The sequence below is a fragment of the Lathyrus oleraceus genome, chromosome 5 (assembly GCF_024323335.1).
Source record: "Lathyrus oleraceus cultivar Zhongwan6 chromosome 5, CAAS_Psat_ZW6_1.0, whole genome shotgun sequence".
In the NCBI taxonomy this organism is placed as follows: Eukaryota; Viridiplantae; Streptophyta; class Magnoliopsida; order Fabales; family Fabaceae; genus Lathyrus; species Lathyrus oleraceus.
The window spans coordinates 95282874-95307798 of NC_066583.1; the positions used below are offsets into that span (position 1 = coordinate 95282874).

The 24925-nt window shown below is 34.9% G+C and overlaps 1 protein-coding gene across 1 annotated transcript; it reads left to right on the forward strand.

Annotated features, from left to right (window-relative positions):
* Positions 1–454: 454 nt before the first annotated feature.
* LOC127087855 (uncharacterized) lies at positions 455–24531 on the forward strand. The gene is made up of 4 exons (XM_051028772.1): positions 455–1413; positions 23832–23927; positions 24022–24089; positions 24203–24531. The coding sequence occupies exons 1-4, from the start codon at positions 787–789 to the stop codon at positions 24318–24320; spliced, it is 909 nt and encodes a 302-aa protein (XP_050884729.1). The 5' UTR covers positions 455–786; the 3' UTR covers positions 24321–24531.
* The last annotated feature ends 394 nt before the right edge of the window (positions 24532–24925 follow it).

Below are 24925 nucleotides of genomic sequence, written 5' to 3' on the forward strand. Positions count from 1 at the left end.
GTATATCCATTGCTTTTTTGGCTTTCCAAAAAAATAATGGACATTCCAATCAATATCACTCGTCACATATCCAATCAATATCCCTCGTCACATATCCAATCAATATCACCCGTCACACGATCATTTACTATGGAGATTGAGAAACTAACTTTCTTATCAAAAATATATACTTTCTCAACTCCTATTTATAAAAAAGTTAATTTTTTAAAATAATTAAATAATTATTATATTTAATCTATTATAAATACAAGATATATTGATTATTTAATAAATTTAAAAAATATTTTTAAAAAAAATAGTATACACCAATATATCTTAATAGTAGAAAACTTTATAGAAAATGAGTAACTAAATTTTTTAATATGTTTTTCATAACAAACTTTTTAAAAGATTGATTCAATTCAAAGAAAGAAGTTTAATTTGTATGTGGCCGACGATGACAAAACTGGTTTATCTCGATCCGCTATTATTTCACGGAGAGTGAATTGAACAGTGAAAAACAAAAGCAGGCAGAAAGAGACTTTTGGCTCCACATAGTAATGGAAAACCAACCCAACCTAACAAACTTTCTTAAGTCAACAAAAAAACACTACTATCTTTACCTATATTCCAATAAAAAAATATTTTCTCAAACAAAAAATCTTTGCAACATTCTCCTACCAAGCTGACTCATCCATACGTCACACCTTTCAATACAAACACTGTACAAATACATCACACTTTCTCTTTTCTTCATTTCTCCAACTCTCGTCATTATGATGATCCAATAATTAACCAACCAACACCATGCCTCCGTCGTTTGTGAGTTTCTCCGGCTTATACAGCGGCTACCTCCGTCGCTGTTTCACCGGAGCGGGTCTATTCTCTCAAAAAATCGACATAGACGACGAAACAACTCTCCATGTTTGGGGACCAACAAATCAAGCCACAGAAAAACCATCTCTGGTTCTGATTCACGGATTCGGTCCTACGGCGATATGGCAATGGCGTCAACAAGTTCAATTTCTCGCTCCTCATTTCAATATCTATGTTCCCGATCTAATCTTCTTCGGTGAATCAACAACGAGATCGAAGGAAAGAAGCGAGAAATTCCAAGCAGAGTCGGTTGGGAAATTGTTGGAGAAATTAGGGTTGAAAAAATGCCACGTGGTGGGGACGAGTTATGGAGGTATTGTTGCTTATAATATGGCGAAAATGTTAGGGGAAGAGAAAATTGAGAAAGTGGTTATTTGTAGCTCTGGTGTTAATATGACGAAGAATCATAACGTGAAGTTGTTGGAAAGAGCTGGAATGGATAAAATTGAGGATCTAATGTTGCCTTCATCTACTCAAAATTTGAGGAAATTGATGACCCTTGCGGTGGCTAAAAGAATCCCTTTCATGCCTGAGTTTCTCTTGAAAGACTTTTTAAAGGTAAGTTCTGCATTTTTTTTTCTTATTCCAATTTTTCATTCATATGCCACTATCTTCTTTTATAGTTTTCTTTGCTTTTAAAAAATGGTTTGTGACCTTGAAAATCAAAGCGACAAAACATAATTGGTATATGCTGGTATCGATAATTTTATGTTAAATAGTTGCTCGATTAAGTATTACTTTCTTGGCAAATTTTTTATTTTTTTTAATTGTCAATTTTCAGTTTAATTATTATTCATAAATTTTAAGTTAATATTAAATATATTTTATCAAAATTATCATTAAATAAAATAAATATAATAAATAGTTAAAGATATTATATATATTTAGATAATAGGATATATAGATATTGTAATTACATTATAAATCAATCACCCATCTATATTTCCCTATGGGATATGAGATGATTGAATAAATAATTTTTATTGAATAAATAATTTTTATTGAATAATAGAATAAAATTTTATATTGTGGTTGCTTATTCATTAAACTCTTGAATTTTTTTACAGAAATAACCCACTTTTTCATGAAAATTTTCAAAATATCTCTGATTTTAAAAAAAATCCCAAACTACCTCACTTTTAGGAGAAGTCACCAATTGAATTGGCGACTCCTCTTAAAAATTGAATGCAAACGCCAATTGGATTGGCTAGGGCAGGTGCCATAGCCAATTGGATTGACGTCCCTGTGTATACCTTGAGAGGAGGCGCCAATTGGATTGGCGCCTCAGTGTAAAATGCAATTTTTTTGCTAAATGGTATATATGATAGATAAATTTGAAATATGACCAATTGATATTAATAAAAAATTTCGTTTACACAAAAAAGCCTAATAGTGATGATCGGGATCACCTAACCGACATCCGGTCCCACATCCCCTAACTACCTTAACCCGTGGCCCTAACCCACGTTGGTGATTCACCACTGGTGTTTGAGCATCTGAGGGGCCAAGAGCGTCACTACCAACTACATGAGATGGTCTGTTGAGGTAGTCGGACAAGTCGACATAGTCTTCAGTATGCATCGATGGTGTACCGCCGTAGCTGAGCTCATGACCCATGCCAGAGAAGTTGGGTTGTGGATGACTCATTGATGGGCGACCGGGACGGTTGAAGGGAGACATGGGTGTGAATGATGCGTCGAGGAAAGGTTGGAAAGGTTGTTGGGGTGTTTGGTAGAGATAGGGTTGTTGGATGTTTAGGTTTTGTGAGGTTTGGGCTTCTTGGCTATGGTTATACAGAAAATACAAGGGTACTTTGCTCATGGCGGTTGCACAAGACGGCAACAGCAATGTCTTTCCCATTGCCTTTGCTCTGGTTGAAGGTGAAACGGCTGGTGGATGGGGTTTCTTTCTTCGACATCTCAGAACGCATGTGGCTCAACAAGTCAATCTCTGTTTGATTTCTGATAGACATGTTGTCATTGAGAGTGCTTACAACAACCATGACAACGGATGATATGATCCTCCTTCTACCCATATCTATTGCATCAGACACATTGCACAAAACTTCATGCGTGCTATAAAAGATAAGAATCTTCGCAAGAAGGTGGTGAATGTTGGGTATGCTCTAACTCAACCGTCATTTCAATATTATCGTGATGAAATTAGTCTGTCTAATAAAGACGCAGAGAGATGGCTAAATAACATACCAGTAGAGCAGTGGACAAGGGAATTTGACAGAGGTTGTCGATGGGGCCACATGACAACAAATCTTGTGGAATGCATGAACGGGGTATTCAAAGGAATTCGAAATCTGCCGATAACTGCCTTGGTAAGATCGACCTATTATAGGTTGTCTTCTACGTTCGCAACCAGATGTGAAAGATGGAATGCAGTGTTAATGTTCGGGCAAGTATTCAATGAGTGTTGCATGAAGGTCATGAAAGAGGAGAGCATCAAAGCTAGCACAGACGCTGTAACAATCTTTGATCGTCATAGGCAAAATTTCAGGATCCAGGAAACAATGGATCAAAACGAGGGGATACCAAATTTAGCCTATGCTGTTAGACTAAACAGAAGTTGGTGCGATTGTGGAAAATTTCAGGCCTTCCGCATTCATTGCTCCCATGTCATTGTAGCATGCGCTTATACTCGTCAAGACGCTTACATCCATTTATCTGATGTGTACAAGGCCATCACCGTCATGAATGTATATAATTAAAGCTTCGGTACTACCAATGGAGGAATACTGACCTCCATATAAAGGTGATATAGTTTGGCATAACGACGAGATGCGTAGAAAGAAAAAAGGAAGACCAAACAACACACGTATCAGGACAGAAATGGATTCCACAGATAAAATGATAAGATTATGTAGTATCTGTCGTCAACCAGGACACAACAAGAACAACTGTCCCAATCGAGGAGCATCATCTGGGTCTTAAGCTTTTTGTAACATTGTATTTCTGTAACCTTCAATCATTAAGTTTTTGTTACAACGAGGTTCACAACAAACATCAGTACAAAATAAGCTATCTGAAAACAAAAATATTTTTAACTGATTACAACAATCAAATTGATGTCATCTCGACCGAACATCATTTCCCTAGCATCCTTATTAGTCTTCATTCGCACTCAATCAAAGATACTGTCGAGTCTCTCAGTACTTCTAATTTTTTCCCTTCTGGTATTTTCCCATCTAACCAACGAACCAACTCCCTTTTTAGTTGATCGAACGTAGTGATGTTCCATAACAGCATCAGCATCTGAGGTTTGTCTCTCGCATAAATCACCTTTCCGTATCGGCAACGAACATCAAACATGATTGTCAAATGATTAATTGAGATGTGGAACACTGACTCAGACAACACATCTATTTATAACACAAAAATTATATTTTACACTGAGGCGCCAATCCAATTGGCACCTCCTCTCAAGGTATACACAAGGGCGTCAATCCAATTGACGCCTGCATTCAATTTTTAAGAGGAGTCGCCAATTCAATTGACGACTCCTCCTAAAAGTGGGGTAGTTTGGGAATTTTTTTGAAATCAGGGATATTTGGGAAATTTCCTTGAAAAAGTGAGTTATTTTTGTAAAAATTTATAAACTCTTTTTGAAAAGAAAATAAACTAAAAGTATTTATTATTGGATTTACTTTTTTGTGAGAAAAAATTTGGTAGGATTTTTTTTAATTAGAAATTCAAATTTAGATAATTTAATATTTTGATTTTTTTTTTCAATAGAGTAATTTTCAACTAATATTTTGGATCAAGTTTTAAAAAGTTGAGATTAATTTTTATAATTGAATAAAAGAGATTAATTTGAGAAGTATTTAAATTTAAGAACCAATTTGTTAAGTTTAAAAACTATAAGGACCGTTTTGCAATAGTTTGAAATTTTTTAACAATTTTTAATTCTTAAAATTTATAGAAATTATTTTGCAAACTATGAAAAACATAGGGGTCAATTGATAAGATTTAAAAGAGATAAAAATGTAGTTAGACTTCACATTTTTTTCTGGTTTTTAAAATTTCTCAAATTGTGTGTTAGTTTTGTGGTATTTTTAATAGGTATGTATAGAAATTTTAGCAGTTATATGTGTATATCTACTTTTTGTTTCACAAGACAATTTGTTAGAGTGGAGACGGTTTTTATCTTTTTTAAATTTAAATTTGAATTTTTAATTGTTAAATATGTTGAGTTTTTTTTGGAGATAAAAAATTAAATCTAAAAGAGATTAATTGTTATGCACGGTAAAAAAACTTTACACTGTCAATACATCACAATCATCCATTTGTGTTACTTTACATGTGATTATAGAAAAAGTCAAACTTCTCTAAAATAATCAATGATTTTGATTAACTGAGAGTGTAAAATATCTTTACACTGACAGTGCATTTCAATTAAACTCAATCCAAAATCTATTTTAAATGAATTTGAATTGGATTCAGATATTTTCACGTCACTCTCATGTGTAATTAAATTTTTTTAATAGAGATAATTATTTTTCTTAATATTTAATTATATTATAAATAAAAAAGTAAAATAATATCGAATTTTCAAACATATATTTTAAATAATAAAGTAAAAATTAAAATACAAAAATATTGATGATATAATTAATATTCTAAATTATCAAAACTAAATAATAAAGAATAAATAGATATAAACATCACGAGAATATTGAGGAACATTCGAATGCGAATCCAAAACCTAATCAAAATGATTTTTTTTTTAAAGTTTAAAACAAATTCGAGTGAGCATCGTCGAATTCGAGTTCTAGAGTCATATCTAAAATAAACTATAATGTAGCGAAGAGATAAATAGCTTTTCTTTTTTATTAAAGAGTGAGATTTGAGCTTTCAACCAGCGAACCGGTTCATCAGACTCTATCACAACATTTAATATTAGAATATATTTCTAAACCTACATTGTAGTCTTCCAAATAATGTACTCTAGCTCCGAGAGTGTTACATACTATGTCAATGTTTGATTTTGAGATAAAAAAAATTATTTTGTAAAAGTGATTTATATTTAAATAATTTTATAAAATATTTAATTCAATAATATATTTCAATATAAAAATCACGTTTAAATTCAACGATTATAATTGTAATTTCAACTAAAATTAGTTGCGGAGGCAGAATAAATTCTATTTTATAACAATTAAACATTTTAAAATTATTTCAAAATCAGTTCTTCACCGTTTCCTTTTTCTCTTCTAAAGTTAAACCAAAGATACATTATATTTTGCTTGAATTGTAATATCAATAGTTGGCATAACGATACACAATGAAAAAAAAATTGAAATGTAAAGATACTTCACCGGTCTCGCTTTCCAATATGAGGTCAATGTCACTCCCCTACTGTTGGACGACCCATCCGTAAGCATTATACATGATGCATTTGGCTCTAGAGTGATAGTGACCAGATTCATTTTTGCTAGGTAGTTTACAAACACTTAGAGCCTTCAATTCCTTCCTTAGTTGGAGGGAGATGTCAAATTCGGAGATCTCGATAAAGTATTTTGTCATCCACCCTATGAAATCTGGTATGTGAAGAACCTACTTAAGGGGATAAGTTGAGACTGTTATTAATGCTAATGCAATATTTTCTATCTTTTGGTGGCGTGTCTCAAGTCCTACCAGTGTTTTAGATACAAAGTAAACTTGGTTTGAACAAAGCCTATTTCTCAAATGAGGGCGGCCCTAACAACTTTAGAAAATACAACTAGGTAGAGATATAAGGTTTCCCCAATCGACGGTTTGGATAAGACTAGTAGGGTAGAGATGGGCACTTTTAGTGACGTGAACACACATTCACATTCAAGGTTCTGCTCAAAGTGTGCTTCTTTCTTTTACAACATATAGAATGGTAAAGCATATTGAGTTGACCTCGAGATGAATCTATTTAGGGTTGTGAGCATCCTGTTTAGTTTCGTTATTCCTTTCTTCATCGTTTGCACATCAATTTTGATCACTGCTTCACACTTGTCTAGGCTAGCTTCGATGCCTTTCTATGTTAAGTAAAAAGCTAAGAACTTGCATGCTATAACTCCGAAGATGCCTTTCTCAGGGTTAAGTCTCATGTTATACTATCAGACCCGTCTGAACACACTAGCGAGGTGTTCGTTGTGTTGTTCTTCTTTGATGGACTTTATAATCATGTCGTCCATATATACCTCCAAATTTTTCGTTAATCTCTTCCTCGGAGATCTTGTTCATCATCTTTTGATATATTGCATTTGCATTCTTCAAGTCGATGGGCATGACATTGTATTGATAGTTGGCATGTTCAATCATGAAGGTGTTGTTGTCCATGTCTTCTTTGTGTATATGAACTTTGTTATACCCAAAATATGCGTCCATGAATGAAAATAATTTGTAGCCAACAGAGTTGTCTACCAGCTTATCGTTGTTGCGAACCAGATAAGAATCTTTGGGACAAGCTCAGTTGAGATTGGTGTAGTATATGTACATTCTTCATTTCCTGGGCGCCTTTTTAACTAGGATAACATTGGATAACCATTTTATGTATTTTACCTCAGAAATAAAGTTGGCATGGAGTAAGCCCTTATTGAATTTATGCTAGGTTAAGTTAAACTTTATGTTTGTTGTAACTCTCGAAATTGACAATTGTCAGATTATATAACTTTTACCTGCTATAGTAGGTCATCTTGTTCGCTCTATAAAAGGCAAACAATTGATAGCCTTGTAACTAAAATTTCATAATAATGAAATTTAGTTACAACAAAAATATAAATTCACATTCTACTTTCTAATATGGTATCAGATTGTTGAGTCAACCATGACAACTATTACTACACTGGTATCACCTCCCTCCCCTATTTAATTTTCCACTGCTTCGACACCAGTAATGTCGTCTGCTACTGATGAATCATGGAGTTTGCACTTTTCGCTCATGATCACACAAAAGTTAGATGAAAAGAACTTCAATCTTTGGTGCTAACAAGTGGAACCTTACATTAACATACATTATCTTACAAATCTGATAGTTTGCACTTAAATTCCTCCTCAATTCATAGACGATGAAGCTCATCGCACTAGTACGATCAATCCTGCTCATTCTATTTTGATCCTGAAGGAGCATATATTGTTATCATGGCCTTAATCTACATTATCTAGTGAGATTATCTCACGTGTGCTTGGATGTTCTCATGCAAATCGACTCTGGGAATGCCTTTTCAGTTTCTTCCAAAAACAAATGTGTGTTATAGAATGCCTTCTTAGAGTTAAATTGAGTGCGATTACACTTGATACACTGCCTGTTCATATTATCTTTTGAAAATTCACACAACTTTTTATGTTTTATCCTCCATTGGAGATCCTATTCCGACTTCTTATCATATTGATGTTATTCTTGAAGACTTAACTACTGAATATGCATTTGTGGTTCAGTTGTTGAAAGAAAATGTTGTGTTATGAACATTGACTAAGTTGATATTCTACTTCTTGCTCATGAACTTAAACTTGCCAAGTTCAAGTAATAACCGGTTCCTGACCTAATCACTCTTAACCTCACTCGGGATGATCTTAAAACTATAATTGTTGATTCCTCATTAACTCAAACTAGTTCTCACGATTTAGAGCAAGATTATCATTATTTTTCGTGGTGGCAAGACTAGACGTGGTGGTGGATTTGGTAGAGGCAAAGTTGGCAGGTACTGTAACAATAACGTTCAGTGCCAAGTGTGTCCAAAATTTGATCACTCTGCACTTAACTGTTGGCATGGGTTCAACTATCAGTTTCAACCTGCTTCTAGTGGAAGTAGCTGTAATTGGAATCAATGGCATGGTGCTTCCAACTACTATAATCAGGTTTCTGCCAATGTGTGGCCAAAACCTCCTTCACTTTCAAGGCTTGCTCATTCCTTCACAAGTCCTCCTAGCATATTTGTTGCAAACACTTTTCCTTTCGCCATCCTACTCCAGGTTTCTTGACTCAAGGGCTTCATATCATGTCACTAGTGATGTTAAGACTCTCTAATAAGTTACTCCTTTTGAAGGCCATGACCATATCTATATCGACAATGGCAAAGTTTGAATATTCATTATGTTGGCTTTAGTTCCTTTACTTCACCTCTTCACCCTCACACACAACTCATTCTCAATAATTTGCTCTTAGTGCATACTATAACTAAAAACCTGATGAGTGTTAGTCAGTTTTCTAAAGATAACAATGTCTACTTCTTGTTCACAACTAACAAATGTCTTGTAAAATCTCAGGTCTCTGATGTTGTCTTACTTGTTAGGTCTAATATGTAGTGATAAGCTGCATTTTGGAAAAACAAGTTTTATTTAAAAATGTCGAACAAGATGTCTTGACATGTTGGCTCAACATTGGAGTCTGGCCTATTTTTAGTATCTTGTGAGATTTATTTTGTTTAATGATATATCTGAAGATTCTCTGAAGATTTAGTTCACGAATTATGTAGAGCATTTTCTAAAAAGCAAAAGACTATTTTGTCTTGACTTACTTATGAAGTAACGATGTCAAAACATTTTAGGAAACATCTGATTTGATTGAGATCAAATCTGCAGAAGATTGAGCAGAGATCTTGGATATGTTGTAAATCAAGCCCGAAGCCCATGTCTTTCCACTACTATTTATAGATCGTATCTAAACCTAAGAAGGAATCGAAGCAGTGTAGAATATTGTCTATATTAGGATTTCGTGTCCGTGTATCGTGTAAGCCATTTGAGTATCTCCTCGATACTTGAATTGGACCTAGTTTATTGAATTGTAACTAACAATCCTCATAAACTTTTAAGCAATAGTGGATTGTGTTTTTCTGTTATAAGTGGTTGTATGGTTGAAGGGAAGTGAGAGAGGTCTCATATCTAGGAGAGTCTTAGATAGAAACATCCACGTGTAGAGATTAGGTGAGAAGTTTGTAAAACCCGAGGTTGTTCAGGACTTCAAACTAATTCTATGATAGTGGATTTCCTTCCTGGCTTGGTAGCCCTCAGATGTAGGTGACTTTGCACTGAACTAGGTTAACAACTGATTGTGTTATTTCCTGTCATACTGTTATTTAAATCCTAATTTTGTTTGTGGTGTGATAATGTGTTGACCTTGGTGTCGTGACATCGTGTACGACATTCAGGATCTTCTTACTAGATTTTCAATTGGTATCAGAGCATGCATCATGCTCTATTTTTGGGTGAGATCCGGGGAAGATACTTTCTTGTACCATGGACAAGGAAGTATGATTTATCAACAGACCCCATCATCTTAGATGGATCCAACTATGACTATTGGAAGATCCGGTGGGCCACCTACTATGGTTTCCGCTATCGGGCCACCCACCATTTATTTCCACGCTCCAGATGTTCAGTCCTGGGCGTGAGGGGCTGTGTTAAGAGTCCCACATCGGACAATATATGGCATGGACATGTGTTTATAAGTGGGGGCAGTCCTCACTCTACCAACCGGTTTTGTAGGGTTGAGTTAGGCCCAACCACATTTCTTAACAGAAGGCAAGGATGGTGGCATTCTTAAAATCCATGGATAACAAGACATGGAAAGCTGTCATCAATGGATGGGAACATCATGTAGTGAATGACAAAGATGGGAACACTACTACTGATCTGAAGCATGAAGAGGACTGGTCTAAGGAAGAACGTGAATTGGATCTTAGAAATTCCAAAGCTTTGAATGCCCTATTCAATGGTGTTGAGGAAAATATATTCAGGTTGATAATTACCTGTACTGTAGCTTACGAAGCATGAGAGATCCTCAGAACTACTTATGAAGGCACATCCAAAGTGAAGATGTCTAGACTTTAGCTTCTCACTACCAGATTTGAGAATCTAAATATGAAAGATGATGAGAGTATTCATGATTTTCACATGAGTATTCTTGAAATAGATAATTCATCTAGTGCCTTGGGAGAAAAGATGTCAGAAGAAAAATTGGTGAGAAAAATTCTTAGGTCTCTACCTAAGAAAATTGACATGAAGGTCAGAGCCATTGAAGAAGCTCAAGACATCATCAACATGAGAGTAGATGAACTTATTGGGTCCCTCTAAACCTTTGAATTGGGTATTAGTGACAAATCTAAAAAGAATAGCAAGAGTATAGCTTTTGTATCCAACACCAAAGATGAAGAAAACCAATGTGACTTGGATACTGATGAAGGAATGAATAATGTTATTGTTCTTCTAGGAAGACAATTCAATAAGGTTCTAAAGAGAATCGACAAGAAGTCAAGACCAAATGTCAAGAACATCGCTTTTGACATCAGGAATAATAATGAATTTCAGAAAAGAACAAGAACTGAAGAGAGATCCAATCAAGGTAAAGGAATTTTGTGTCATGAGTGTGAATGATTTGGACACATTAGAGCAGAATGTCCTACCTATATTAAGAAATTAAAAAATAGGTTGTCTGCCTCTTGGTCTGATGATGATAACTCTGAAAGCGAACTTGAGGGTGGAGCTGCTAAACATGTTGCTGCTCTAACTGAAAGATATGAATCTGATGAAGATTCATGTGATGAAGAATTATCCTATGAGGATCTGGCTGCATCCTACAGAGAACTATGCATCAGAAGTGAAGAAGTATGTCAGTTGGGAGAAAAATAGAAGAAAATTATATCTCAATTGTAGGCTGAAAAAGAAAGATTTCAATCCACCATCTCTGATCTTCAAAATGAGGTGGTACTGTTGACTTCCAAACTTGACAATGTGATAAAGACTGTAAGAATGTTGAACAAGGGATCTAATGTGTTAGATGAAGTTTTGCAAATTAGAAAAGTGGCTGGAGATCTGAGGGGGATTGTCTTTAAACATCAATCTCTGGATAAACAATGAGAGAGCTCTATGGCCAACTTTATTCTTCCAAAAGGGAGTCTAAGCCTGTAATGTCTAAACATCTGACTCAACATCATGCCAGACATCAGAACTCTCAAACTAAAGGCAAGTTAGTACGCTGGAGATGTCATTACTGTGGAAAATATGATCATATAAAGCCCTTCTATTTCAAATTGTATGGCTATCCCAAGTATCCAACACAATCCAGGTCTAATCAAAAGAAAGAGTGAATACCCAAACATGTCAACACTAGTCTTATAGCTCACACCTCTCTTAGAGCCTTAGCTCGAGAAGACTGGTATTTTGACAGTGGATGTTCTAGACACATGATAGGTGTCAAGAAGTTCCTTGAAAACATCACGTCCTACTCAACCGGTTATGTCACGTTTGGAGATAGGGCTAAAAGTGAAATTAAAGGAGTTGGAAGACTAGCCTGTACAGGACTCCCAAGTCTTGATAATGTCATGTTGGTAAAAGGTCTGACTTCTAATTTGATTAGTATCAGTCACCTATGTGATGAAGGTCTTAAAGTTAACTTCACAAAATCAGAGTGTTTAGTCACTGATTAGAAAAATGAATTTCTAATGAGGGAATCAGGTCTAAGGACAACTGTTACTTATGGTCATCTCAAGAAACTAACTGCACTTCCACATGTTGATATTCAAAGAAAACGAAGTTAACCTGTGGCACCAGAAACTTGGACATCTACATCTGAAAGGCATGAAAAAGATTGTGTCAAAAGAAGCCATCAAAGGTATTCCAAGGCTCAAGATTGAAGAAAGTTTGTGGTGAGTGTCAAATTGGAAAGCAAACCAAGATGTCACATCCAAATTTATAACATCAGACTACTTCAAAAGTTCTGGTACTTCTTCATATGGACTTAATGAGGCCTATGCAGGTCGAAAGCCTTGGAGGGAAAAGATAAGCCTATGTAGTTGTTGACGATTTTTCAAGATTCACTTGGGTGAACTTCATCAAGGAAAAATCAAATGTCTTTGAGGTGTTCAAAGATCTATGTCAAAAGATTCAAAGAGTGAAGGAAAGTGGAATTGTCAGGATTCAAAGTGACCATGGGAAGGAATTTGAAAATAACAAATTTGCTGAATTTTGCTCCTCTTAAGGTATTGGTCACGAGTTCTCCTCTCTCATCACCCCTCAGCAAAATGGCATTGTTGAGCGCAAGAACATGACTCTACAAGAATCAGCTAGAGTCATGCTTCATGCCAAGCAACTATCCTACCATTTTTGGGATGAAGCAATGAATATTGCTTGTCATATTCATAATAGAGTCACTCTAAGAACTGGTACATCATATACACTTTATGAACTATGGAAAGGAAGGAAGCCCACTGTCAAATACTTTAACGTATTTGGAAGAAATTGCTACATTCAGGCTGACCGTGAACAATGAAAAAAGATAAATCCCAAGAGTGATAAAGATATATTTATGGGATACTCTATAAACAACATAGCCTATAGAGTTTTTAATTCCAAAACCAAAGTCATGATGGAATCCATCAATGTTGTAGTGGATGATAATATCGCAAAAAAAGAGACTGATGTTGATGAAGATGTTGGCATATCATCTCAGCAGATTGACACATCTGAAAATGAGGAAGTTATTGAGTAAGATAGTGAACCTGGAGGCATTGAACCTGAAAACCAACAAGTCAACAAAGGTCCCTCCATCAAAATTCAGAAAGATCATCCAATAGATCTCATTATTGGAAACCTTAATGAAGGGGTCACCATTGGGTCTAGAGATGTGATTTCAAATACTTGTTTTGTCTCTAAGTTTGAACCTAAAAATGTAAAGGAAGCCTTGACTGATGAATTTTGGATCAATGTTATGCAAGAAGAATTAGGCCAGTCTATAAGAAATGAAGTATAAGACTTAGTTCATAGGCCTAAAGGAATGAATGTTATTGGCACAAAATGGATCTACAAGAACAAATCTAATGAAAAAGGAATTGTAAGAAAAAACAAGGCTAGACTTGTTGCTCAAGGATACACTCAAATTGAAGGTGTTAATTTTGATGAGACTTTTGCCCCTATTTCTTGCCTTGAGTCAATAAGACTATTGTTAGGAGTGACTTGTTTGCTTAAGTTCAAGTTATTTCAAATGGATGTGAAAAGTGTCTTCTTAAACGGGTACTTGAATGAAGCAGTCAATGTTGAACAACCCAAGGGGTTCATAAATCCCAACTTTCCAGATCATGTTTACAAACTAAGTAAAGCTCTCTATGAATTAAAGCAAGCACCTAGGACCTAGTATGAAAAAAGGCTCACTAAGTATCTTGTTAACAATGGATACAGGAAGTGAGGAATAAACAAGACACGGTTTGTTAAAGAAGAGCATAGTAAACTCATGATAGCTCAAATATATGTTGATGACATTGTGTTTGGAGGGATGTCGAACCAGATGGTGCAACATTTTGTCAGGCAGATGCAATCTGAATTTGAAATGAGTCTTGTTGGTGAATTGACGTACTTTCTTGGGCTCCAAGTCAAACAAATGGATGACACCATCTTCATCTCTCAAAGCAAGTATGTCAAGAGTATAGTAAAGAAGTTTGGCATGGAAAATGCTAGTCATAAAAGGACACATGCGCACATTCACTTGAAATTGACAAAAGATAAAAAAGGTGTAAATGTGGATCGAAGTTTATACAGAAGTATGATTGGTAGTTTGTTGTATCTTACAGCTAGCAGACCTGACATTAAATTTGTTGTAGAAGTTTGTGTTAGATATCAATCTCAATCCAAAATGAGTCATATCACTCAAGTGAAAAGGATCCTGAAGCATATCAATGGAAATAATGACTATGGAATATTGTATTCTCATAATGCAAACTCCTTGCTTACAGGATATTGTGATGCAGATTGGGCAGGCAGTGCTGATGATAGAAATAACACTTCTAGAGGATGTTTCTTCTTAGGAAATAATTTTATATCTTGGTTCAACAAGAAACAAAATAGTGTGTCCTTATCTACGACTGAGGTTGAATATATTGCAGCAGGAAGTAGTTGCTCTCAATTAATTTGGATGAAACAAATGTTAGAAGAATACAATGTCCAGCAAGATGTCTTGACATTGTACTATGATAACCTAAGTGCTATTAACATTTCCAAGAATCCTATTTAGCATAGCATAACTAAGCATATTGATATTTGTCATCACTTTATTAGGGATCTTGTGGAAGATAAAATTGTTACTCTTGAGCATGTAACCACTGAGAAGCAACTGACAAATATTTTTACTAAAGCCTTAGATGCAAATCAGTTTGAAAAATTAAGGGGCGAATTGGGCATTTACATGCTTGAAGAATTATAGCAATTACTGAAATGGAGATATGGAAATCAATTTTTCTCTTCCCTCCACTTAATGGTGCATAAAACTCAAGGACTATCATTACAACTTTTCCTTATTTTTTCAATGATGCACCCTAGCCACTCTACCAACATCATTCACGCTACCTCCTTTATTCTCTCTCTCAACTTACTCTCAATAACTCTCATCTCTCTATCTTCTCTTTGCAGTCCATACCAAAAACCTCAAAAATGTCTCAACCTTCAGTCTCCACTCCGAGCAAGCACTCCAAAGAGCAATCAAACCCTAAAAATATTGGTGCTGAGATAGATCTCTCTGATGTCATTACTGATGTCGTTCCCCTCTCGATAGTTCATGTCCATGCAACTTCTATGAGAAAGGATAGAACTTATGCTTCGAGGAAAGACAACCCCTCTAAAGTAAATACCTCTTCCTTTCCTTCCATGACTGCTAGAAATGTAAAAACTCTTGAACCCTCTATTGCAGTAAAGAAATCCCAGTCAATGACTAGTATGTATCTTGATCCCATTAGTGTTGAACCTAATGTTCGTATTTCTAAAGATTGTCATGTTATGAAAAATGTTATGGAAGATGTTGAAGCCTATGAAACCAGTAATAGACCTAGATCTATAACTACTTTGAGTAAATCCAGTATGATCATTGCGGACAGAGACAACGTAGACAAGAATATTCGTGTGCTGATCTCTCAAGTGTTAGGTATTGACCCAAAGACTAATGTCGTACCAGATGTTTCCACATCCTTGGCCCAACCTGATAACACTACTGAGACCCCCATGGATAAATCTGATGTGAATTTATCTACTCTGTCTCCTGAAAAGTCGAAAGACAGAGAAAGGTATGAAGGGATGATTGGTGATCTGGATGACAAAGATGAAAACTCTGTTGAGATAAAAGATCAACCCACTGACATAGTAAATATTGAGGATCTGGACTCTGATGATTTTCCCATCGGCCAAAGGCTGGCTCCAGGTATAGCTAAAAGATTGAAGAACAGAAAAGGTCAAGCTATTGAATCCTCCAGCACACCCTGTAAATCTATCAGGAAAATAGCTAGTGTTGGTCTTACAAAAAGATGGAGTAAGGTTGTTACCCCTGTGTTTAAGAAAAAATCCCTGAAGAGGAAGGAAGTTTGTTATGAGTCTAGTGAGTATGACCATGATGTCGAACACAATGTTCAGAACATCATTTCTACTGCCAGAAAGCAAGCATCTGGGAAGAAGATTCCAGCAAATATCCCTGAAGTTCCAATTGACAACATTTCCTTTCACTCTATGGAGAATGTTGAAAAATGGAAATTTGTGTATCAAAGAAGATTAGCTCTAGAAAGGGAACTAGGTAAAGATGCTTTTGAATGAAAGGAGGTGATGAGTCTAATTCGAGAGGTTGGATTAATGAAAACTATAACTGATTTTGGTAAGTGCTATGAAATGCTTGTTAAAGAATTTATTGTGAACATCTCTAAGGAATGTGACAGCAAGAGGAACAAGGAGTTTAGAAAAGTGTATGTCAGAGGAAGATGTGTGGATTTTTCTCCTGAAATAATCAATAGGTTCTTTGATAGAAATGAAGAAGAACAAGCTGAAAAGAAGTCTCTGACAATGTCATCTGCATAGAGATTACTGTTAAACAAGGGAAGGAATGGCCAATGAAAGGGAAATTGTCTGCAAGTGCCTTAAGTGTGAAGTATGTTGTACTCTACAGAATTGGAGATGCTAATTGGGTACTAACCAATCACACTTCCAACATTGCTATAGGACTAGGTAAGTTTATTTATATTGTTGGGACCAAGTCAAGTTTTGACTTTGGATCCTATGTCTTTGACCAAACTATGAAGCATGTTGCCTCTTATGATGCGAAGATGCCAATAGCTTTTCCATCATTGGTCTGTGGTGTTATTCTTAGTCAACACCCAAGTATCTTAATTAGTTCTAACAGTACCTGCAAAAGGGACCCTCCTATCTCATTACATTATAGGTTGTTCACTGGGAAACATGTTCTAGGCATTGTCATGACATCTGAACAGACACCTTCCAGACCTACTCATAGAACAAACATCCTTGTTGAGCTAAAAGATACCTGCAAGACTTTGTATGTAACTATCAAAAGTTGTACGGAGAGGAAAATCAAGATTGAAATGTTGATAAAGGCCTTGTCTGAAGAAGAATGAAGTTTGAAAGGTGTGGAACAAATGAAGAAGAAGAAAATGAAAAAGGCTCTAATGCAAGTGATGGTGAAGATGCTACCAACAGTGACGAGGACTGAAGCACTCTGGTTCTTTTTGTGTGTTGGTTACTCTTTTGTTTTTATATGGGATGTGCCCTGAATATTTTTACACTTTAAAGTGCTCTTGGTTGTGTTTGGTTTGTAAACTCTCTTTTGATTGTTCTGCTAACTTTGTTGTTTTGGTTAGTTTTGTCAACTTTGTGGCTAAAAAGGGGGAGTAGTTATATGTGATGATGATGTTTGTTGTTTGCTCTGATTATTGGTAAGATTAGTTCCATGTATTCGTTAGCCCTCTTGCCCTCTGAGGGGGAGCATGTATGGAGGGGGAGTAAGGGTAGCTCTGCCCCTGAATCTGCTACTCAAGGGGAATGTTTGTTTCTTTTGCTGTTATGAAGGTGTTGTTGATGTTAATAATGTCAAGAACAATGTCCTGACATCATGACTAAAGATAATTTTTTTCTCTTAGGTAGGGTCTTTGTGTGAGATAATATGAGGCAACTTTTTTTCGTTGCGCCTGCCTCTGGTGTTCTTTGGGGGGAAAAGGATTTCGATTGTTTACATGATGGTTTGTTACTATGATCCTTCCCTCATTCCTGTTGGTCAATGCAAAGATTGTTTTAGACAAAATTTGCCAAAGGGGGAGATTGTTAGGTCTGATATATAGTGATTGGCTGCATTTTGGAAAAATAAGTTTTATTGACAGATATTGAACAAGATATCTTGACATGTTGGTTCAACATTGGAGTGTGATCTATTTTTAGTATCTTGTGAGATTTGTTTTCTTTAATGATATATCTAAAGATTCTCTGAAGATTTAGTTCACGAATTATGTAGAGCGTTTTCTAAAAAGCAAAAGACTATTTTGTCTTGACTTATTTACAAAGTAATGATGTCAAAACATTTTAGGAAACATCTGATTTGATTGAGATCAAATCTGCAAAAGATTGAGCAGAGATCTTGGATCTGCTGTAAATCAAGCCCGAAGCCCATGTCTTTCCATTACTATTTATAGATCGTATCTAAACCCAAGAAGGTATCGAAGTAGTGCATAATATTGTCTATATTAGGATTTTGTGTCTGCGTATTGTGCGAGCCATTCGAGTATCTCCTCGATACTTGAATTGAACCTAGTTTATTGAATTGTAACTAACAATCCTCAAAAGCTTTTAAGCAAGAATGGATTGTGTTTTTCTGTTATAAGTGATTGTATGGTTGAAGGGAAGTGAAATAGGTATCATATCTAGGAGAGTCTTAGATAGAAACATCCACGTGTAGAGATTAGGTGAGAAGTCTGTAAAATCTGAGGTTGTTTAGGACTTCAAACTAATTCTGTGATATTGGATTTCCTTCCTGGCATGATAGTCCCCATATGTAGGCGATGTTACATTGAACTGGTTAACAACTTATTATGTTATTTCATGTCATACTGTTATTTAAATCCTAGTATTGTTTGTAGTGTGATAATATGATGAACCTGGTGTCATGACATCGTGTACGACATCCGAGATCTGCTTACCAAAATTTACCAGAAGGTTATGTGGGAAGTGATGGTCTCTATGAGTTTCCATTAATAGATGTTTCTAATTTTGCTAAGTCTTCATTTATGTATTCCTTACTCTATAAATAATATGGTACCTAGTGGCGATTATGCCTGTGTAACCTCTAGTTTGCCTAATGTTTGGCACCTTAGGTTAGGACATCATAATATCTAATCTTTGTGACTTATTATGCATAGTTATAATATTCTTTTCAATAATAAATATAGTAATTTGTTTTTCTCTTCCTGATGTATGGGAAAAGCACATATACTTCACTTGTCCACTTCAAACACCACTTACACTAAACCTTTAGAACTAATCTATACTGATTTGTGGGGGCATCCTTTAGCGCATCTGCCTCAGGGTTTCTTTACTACATGTCATTCGTAGATGCCTATTACAAGTTCACTTGGATTTATCTTCTTAAGTCCAAATTTGAGGCTCTCACAATGTTTAAATAATTTAAAACAATGGTTGAGTTACACCATGACCTTCCTATTAATGTTGTTCAGTCTGATTGGGGTGGTGAGTTTAAACCTTTTGCTAAATTTTTCACTGAATTAGAGATCATCCATATGATAATATTTCCTCACACACACCACAAAAATGGTGTGATTGAGAGAAAACATATGCATATAATAGAACTTGACCTTAATCTGTTGAGTCAAGTATCCTTACCCCTAACATATTGGGATTATGCCTTTTCCACAATTGTCCATCTTATAAATAGATTGCAAACCTCTTCTCTCAATTTTAAAGTTCCTTATACTCTCTTATTTAACCCAAAAAATTGATTGTAAGTTCTTGAAAGTGTTTGGTTATGCTTGTTTCCCTCTCCTTAGACCCTATACTGCTTACAAACTTGGCCTTAGGTCCCTAGAGTGCCTTTTTCATAGCTACTCAACTTCTCATAAAGGTTATAGATGTCTAGCTTCTACTGGAAGACTATACATCTCAAAGGATATTCTTTTCAATGAATCTAGGTATCCACTCTTATACTTAAATACCCCTACCCTGACCTTTTTCCCAATTCCACTACCATTCAACCTCCCAACAAAAGCATCAATTTCTCCCAATTATGCTTTAGTCCTCTCATCAAATAAATTTCACAAGACCACATTCCTTCTTCTTCACATAACTCTGCTTCCTTAGAACCTAATATTCATTCTACTTCTGAACCTGTGGACTCTCCTTCTATGCCTAGTTCCGAGTCTTCTACTCTTGAGGAAATCTCACCTAGTAACTCTTCGTTGAAGTCAACATCACCAAATGCCTCTTCTAGTTTGTCTCCAACTGTGTCTTCTAGTAAATCTAATTCCATATATCAATCTAATAATACTATTATCCCTTCTCCAACAGAGAATATTCCACTTAGACCACATACGGTCATACTTGTCCCAAAAAGGTCCGATAACTTGCACAACATGCAAAACAAGGCTAAATCTTGGTTTTCACAACCTAGACTTAAACCAAGGTTTCTCCTAACTCACTTTGAGCCAAAATCAACCAAACAAGCACTTCCTCGCTTGCAATGCAAGGAGACTATGCAAGCAAAGTATGATGTGTTGCTTAAGAACAATACTTGGACACCTATTCCTTTTCCTTCTCATAAACATGCTATTGGATGTAAATGTGTTTTAGGGTTAAGGAAAACCCTGATGGAAATGTTAACAGGTAAAAGGCTAGACTTGTTGCAAAAGGCTTCAATCAAAGTCATGGTTTTGATTTTACTCAAACATTCTCTCTAGTTGTTAGACCCATCTCAATTAGGCTATTCAACAACTTGATGTTAATAATGCATTCCTTAATGGTTTGCTTGATAGAGAAGTTTATATGGAGTAACCTTAAAGGTTTGTTAGCTCAAATCCCTCTTTAGTGTGCAAGTTGAACAAAGCATTCTATGGCCTTAAACAGACCCCTAAGTAATGTTTAAGAGGCTTCAAGATACCTTACTCAAGCATCACTTTAAGGTAAGAAAATATGACCCTTCTCTCTTCATATTTTTCTCCAATGGACACTATTTATCTACTTGTATATGTAGATGATATTATTCTAACTGATAGCACCAAGCCACTTCTAAAGAGATTATCACAAAAGTCCATTCAACTTTCTCTCTCAAGCACCATGGTGACCTTGACTGTTTTCTTGGTATTGAGGTTAAGCAAATACCTCATGGATCTATTATCCAAACACAAGGCCAAGTATCTTAGAGACTTACTTCCAAAAACTAATATGCTTGATTCTTTCTCTATGAACACTCACATGCACTCCACTTGCAAGCTCACAAAATTGGTTTTGCAACTTTGCCTGATCCTTACATGTATAGGTCAGTGGTAGGGGGCTTGCAATATGTCACAATCACAAGGCCTGGCATTACCCATGCAGTCAATAAGGTGGTCAATTTATGGCACATCCTCTTGAAATTCACTAGGTTGTAGTGAAGAGATTCCTCAGATATCTCAAAAGTACCATTTGACATGATCTACTTCTCTCCCCTATTTCTCCTAATGTACCCCATTCTCTTCATATTTTTTGTGATGAAAATTGGGAATTTTGACCTTGATAACAGAAGAAGCACTTTTGGTGCAACCATTTACTTTGGCACTAATATGATATCTTGGTGATCCAAAAAGCAACCAGTTGCTGCTAGGTCTAGCACTGAGTTTGAATACAAAATTTTAGCTCAAGCAACTACTGACCTACTCTAGACTCAAACACTTCTTCAAGACCACATCTCCTAATATTTTCATCAACAACTTCTTTCATTGTCTCAATAAATTATAGAATACGACTTTGAGATTTCTCCACAAAATTCACTTCAAAAGAGATAAATTTTTTTCCCGATAGTTATATTAAATTCACTTCTTTCATTAGCCATTAGTTATATGTTTACAAATAGTTATACTAAACATATAAAGATGAAGTAACATAAAGGCTAAACCTATAAAATTGGTAATTGTTTCAACTATATTAACTAATGTTTATTAGTTTTAAAGTTTAGTATAACTATTTGTCATATAGTATGTCATTGATGTTGCCACATATATTTAATTTAAATACAAAATTATAATATGTCGTTGTCACGTCATTAAAACGGATGACTGAATCTAATGAAGAACTGAAAATATAAAATTTTCATAGAAGAAAATATGTGTTACTTAAATGGGATTTTTCAAATTTGTTGGTGCACACAAGATGAAGAAGATGAAGATGGAATAAGAGAGATAAGAGAGAATAACAAACTTCCATTATTCTGCTAAAACGGTTAAAACAAAATGGTTGCACACACACTGCTGCACACATACTGCACTTACAACTATTGACATCTACACTAGTTTATATACACAAACAATAATGCAACGTAGGCAACATACTAAAAATACTGAATTACCCTTCAGCATCATTCCTTAATTCAGAATTTAACTAATCAAAACTAATAACCCCAATTCCATCCCCCAAGTGAAGAAATTGACCAGTCTTAATCGCTTTCGTCAAAACATCTGCCATCTGATTCTGGGTGCTACAGTGCATAACTTCTAGCACTTAATTATGAACCTGACTTCTCAGAAAATGATACTTAGTCTCGATATGCTTGTTTTTCCCATGCAACACTGGATTCTGGGCAAGATTGATCGCATACTTGTTATCAATCATCAACTTCAGAGACTTGTTTACCTTGATCTTCAGATCCGGCAATAAATTCATAAGTCAAACAACTTGACATGTAGTCACAACACCTGCAATATATTCAGTTTCACAGGTTGACAAAGCAACAATTGTTTGTTTCTTGGAGCACCAAGAAATAAGACCTCCCAAATACTTAAACAAATAGCCAGAAGTACTTCTTCTATCAACTTTGTCTCCACACCCATCAGAGCCTGAGTAACACATCAAGTCTGAATTAGTCTTTTCTCCAGAAGGGAACAAAACTCCATACTTCAGAGTCTTTTTAATATACCTCAGAATCCTGACAACAACTTGGCAATGAAACCACTTCGATTTACTTATGAACCTATTAACCATTCCAACTGCATATAAAATGTCAGGTATGATATTACACAAATACCTCAAAGATCCAACTAACTGCTTGAAAGTTGTAGCATCTACATCATCATCTTCAGAATCAGAATCCAATTTGTGATTTGTTTATGCAGGTGTGACAACAACCTTATAATTCAACACCTCAAATCTCTTCAAAAGCTCAAGTTCATATTTCAGCTGATGCAAAATGATACCCTTCTCAGAGTACATAAACTCCATCCCTAAGAAATATGTCATATTTTCTATATCAGTTATCTCAAACTCATTCATCAATACCTTTTTGAACTTAGTTATCTCATGTTCACAACTTTCTGTTAGCAATATGTCATCAACATACAAACATACCAGAATTATATTGCCTTCAAAAGTATGGTGAACATAAACGTCATACTCCATCTCACACTTTTTAAATCCTTGAAGTTTGAAAAATGAATCAATTTTCAAATTCAAGGCTCTAGGAGCATGTTTGAGTCCATACAACGCTTTATGTAACATGTACATCATCTCTTCGTAATTCTTTTACACGTCACAACAACATTTTCGAAAATTTTAAAATTCCCTCATGTGAAAACCTAACGGTCATTATTTTTTTATTTTAAATACTTTTCGTCGTGAATATCAAGTCACAACTGTCCTTTTTAACGACGTGCGTTTCACATCACAAAATCACATTGTTAGATATCTCTTTTCTTGTAGTGTGAGTAACTCAAGTGCTATTTGTTAGTTGAGCTAAATGAATTTGACCTTTTCAAACTTTAGATCAACAGTTTTAAAAAAAAATCTAACAATTAATGGTATTAAGTTACTGAATATTAAAATTATATTTATAACAAATAAACTTAAATTAAATTCTATTATTTTTAAATAAATTCACATAGAAATTAAATTTTAAAAATCAATTTTAATTATAGAAATGATCCATATTACTTGATTTGAATTTGCATGAAAAAGATAGGAAGAAATTAATGTAAATCTGTCATATTTCAGAAATTATACATGGAAAATAGGAAGGAAAAGATGGAGCTTTTACGTGGCTTGTCCCTCGGAAAGATTGATACTTCAAACATTTCACCTCTTCAACAAGTAACTCTCTTTACTTACTATTTTGATTACATGCAACTCTCTATAATTGAGCATTATTGTGGGTGATTAATAAACAATTACTCGTAATTATCAGGAAGTTCTCATAATTTGGGGGGAAGATGACAAAATATTTCCTGTGCAGATGGCCCATGAACTGAAACAGTATGTATCCAAATCCTTCACAATAATTTGTTTGTACCTTTTTAAAGGCTTAGCTTAATGCTTGAAAACATGACTAGCACGAGATGTTGGCTTCTCACTGTTAACTATTGCAGGATAATCAGTAAAAATGCAAGAATAGAGTTGATGAAGGAGGCATCCCATGTGCCTCAAACTGAAAAGCCAGAGGAATTCAACAATATTATCTTTAATTTCTTACGTTCCAGCTCTTAAATACTTTTTATGGTTCTGTTTTATATAAATATTATTTTTTATGAAAAACTATTATTTTAATTGATGTCTAAAAGTCACTATGTGCTTCAATGTCCACTTTTTCTAACACATATTTCTTTCATGAGGTTTTTGTTGTACATAATATTAAAAATAAATACAAATTATCCGTTGAAGTGTAATTCAAATTTATTTTAAATTTTATTAGATTTAATTTGAGTTTATTTAGTTGTTTTTATGGTGTAAATATTGAACTCAAGTTTCAGTTTGTAACATAATTCATCTTGTAATCGTTTTCAGTTGAGAGTAAAAGTTAATTAGAATTCTCTCTCTTCCATCATCTTCATCTTCATCATTCTTGTGCATCGATAATTGGTATTTAGAGCTCCGATTCAGATTTAGGAACGAGAAACACTAGTGTACATAAGACGCATGTGATTGATTATGTTCATTCAATTCATAGTGTATTGAAGATCTGAATCGAAACAAAATCACATTTCTTGATTATGTGGGATTGGAAAACACGAGTGTTGTTGACATCTAAGTGAATTTGGACAAGAACGAAGATGAACGGCGTAAATGGTAGCTTGAACACAAAGCTTCAAGTA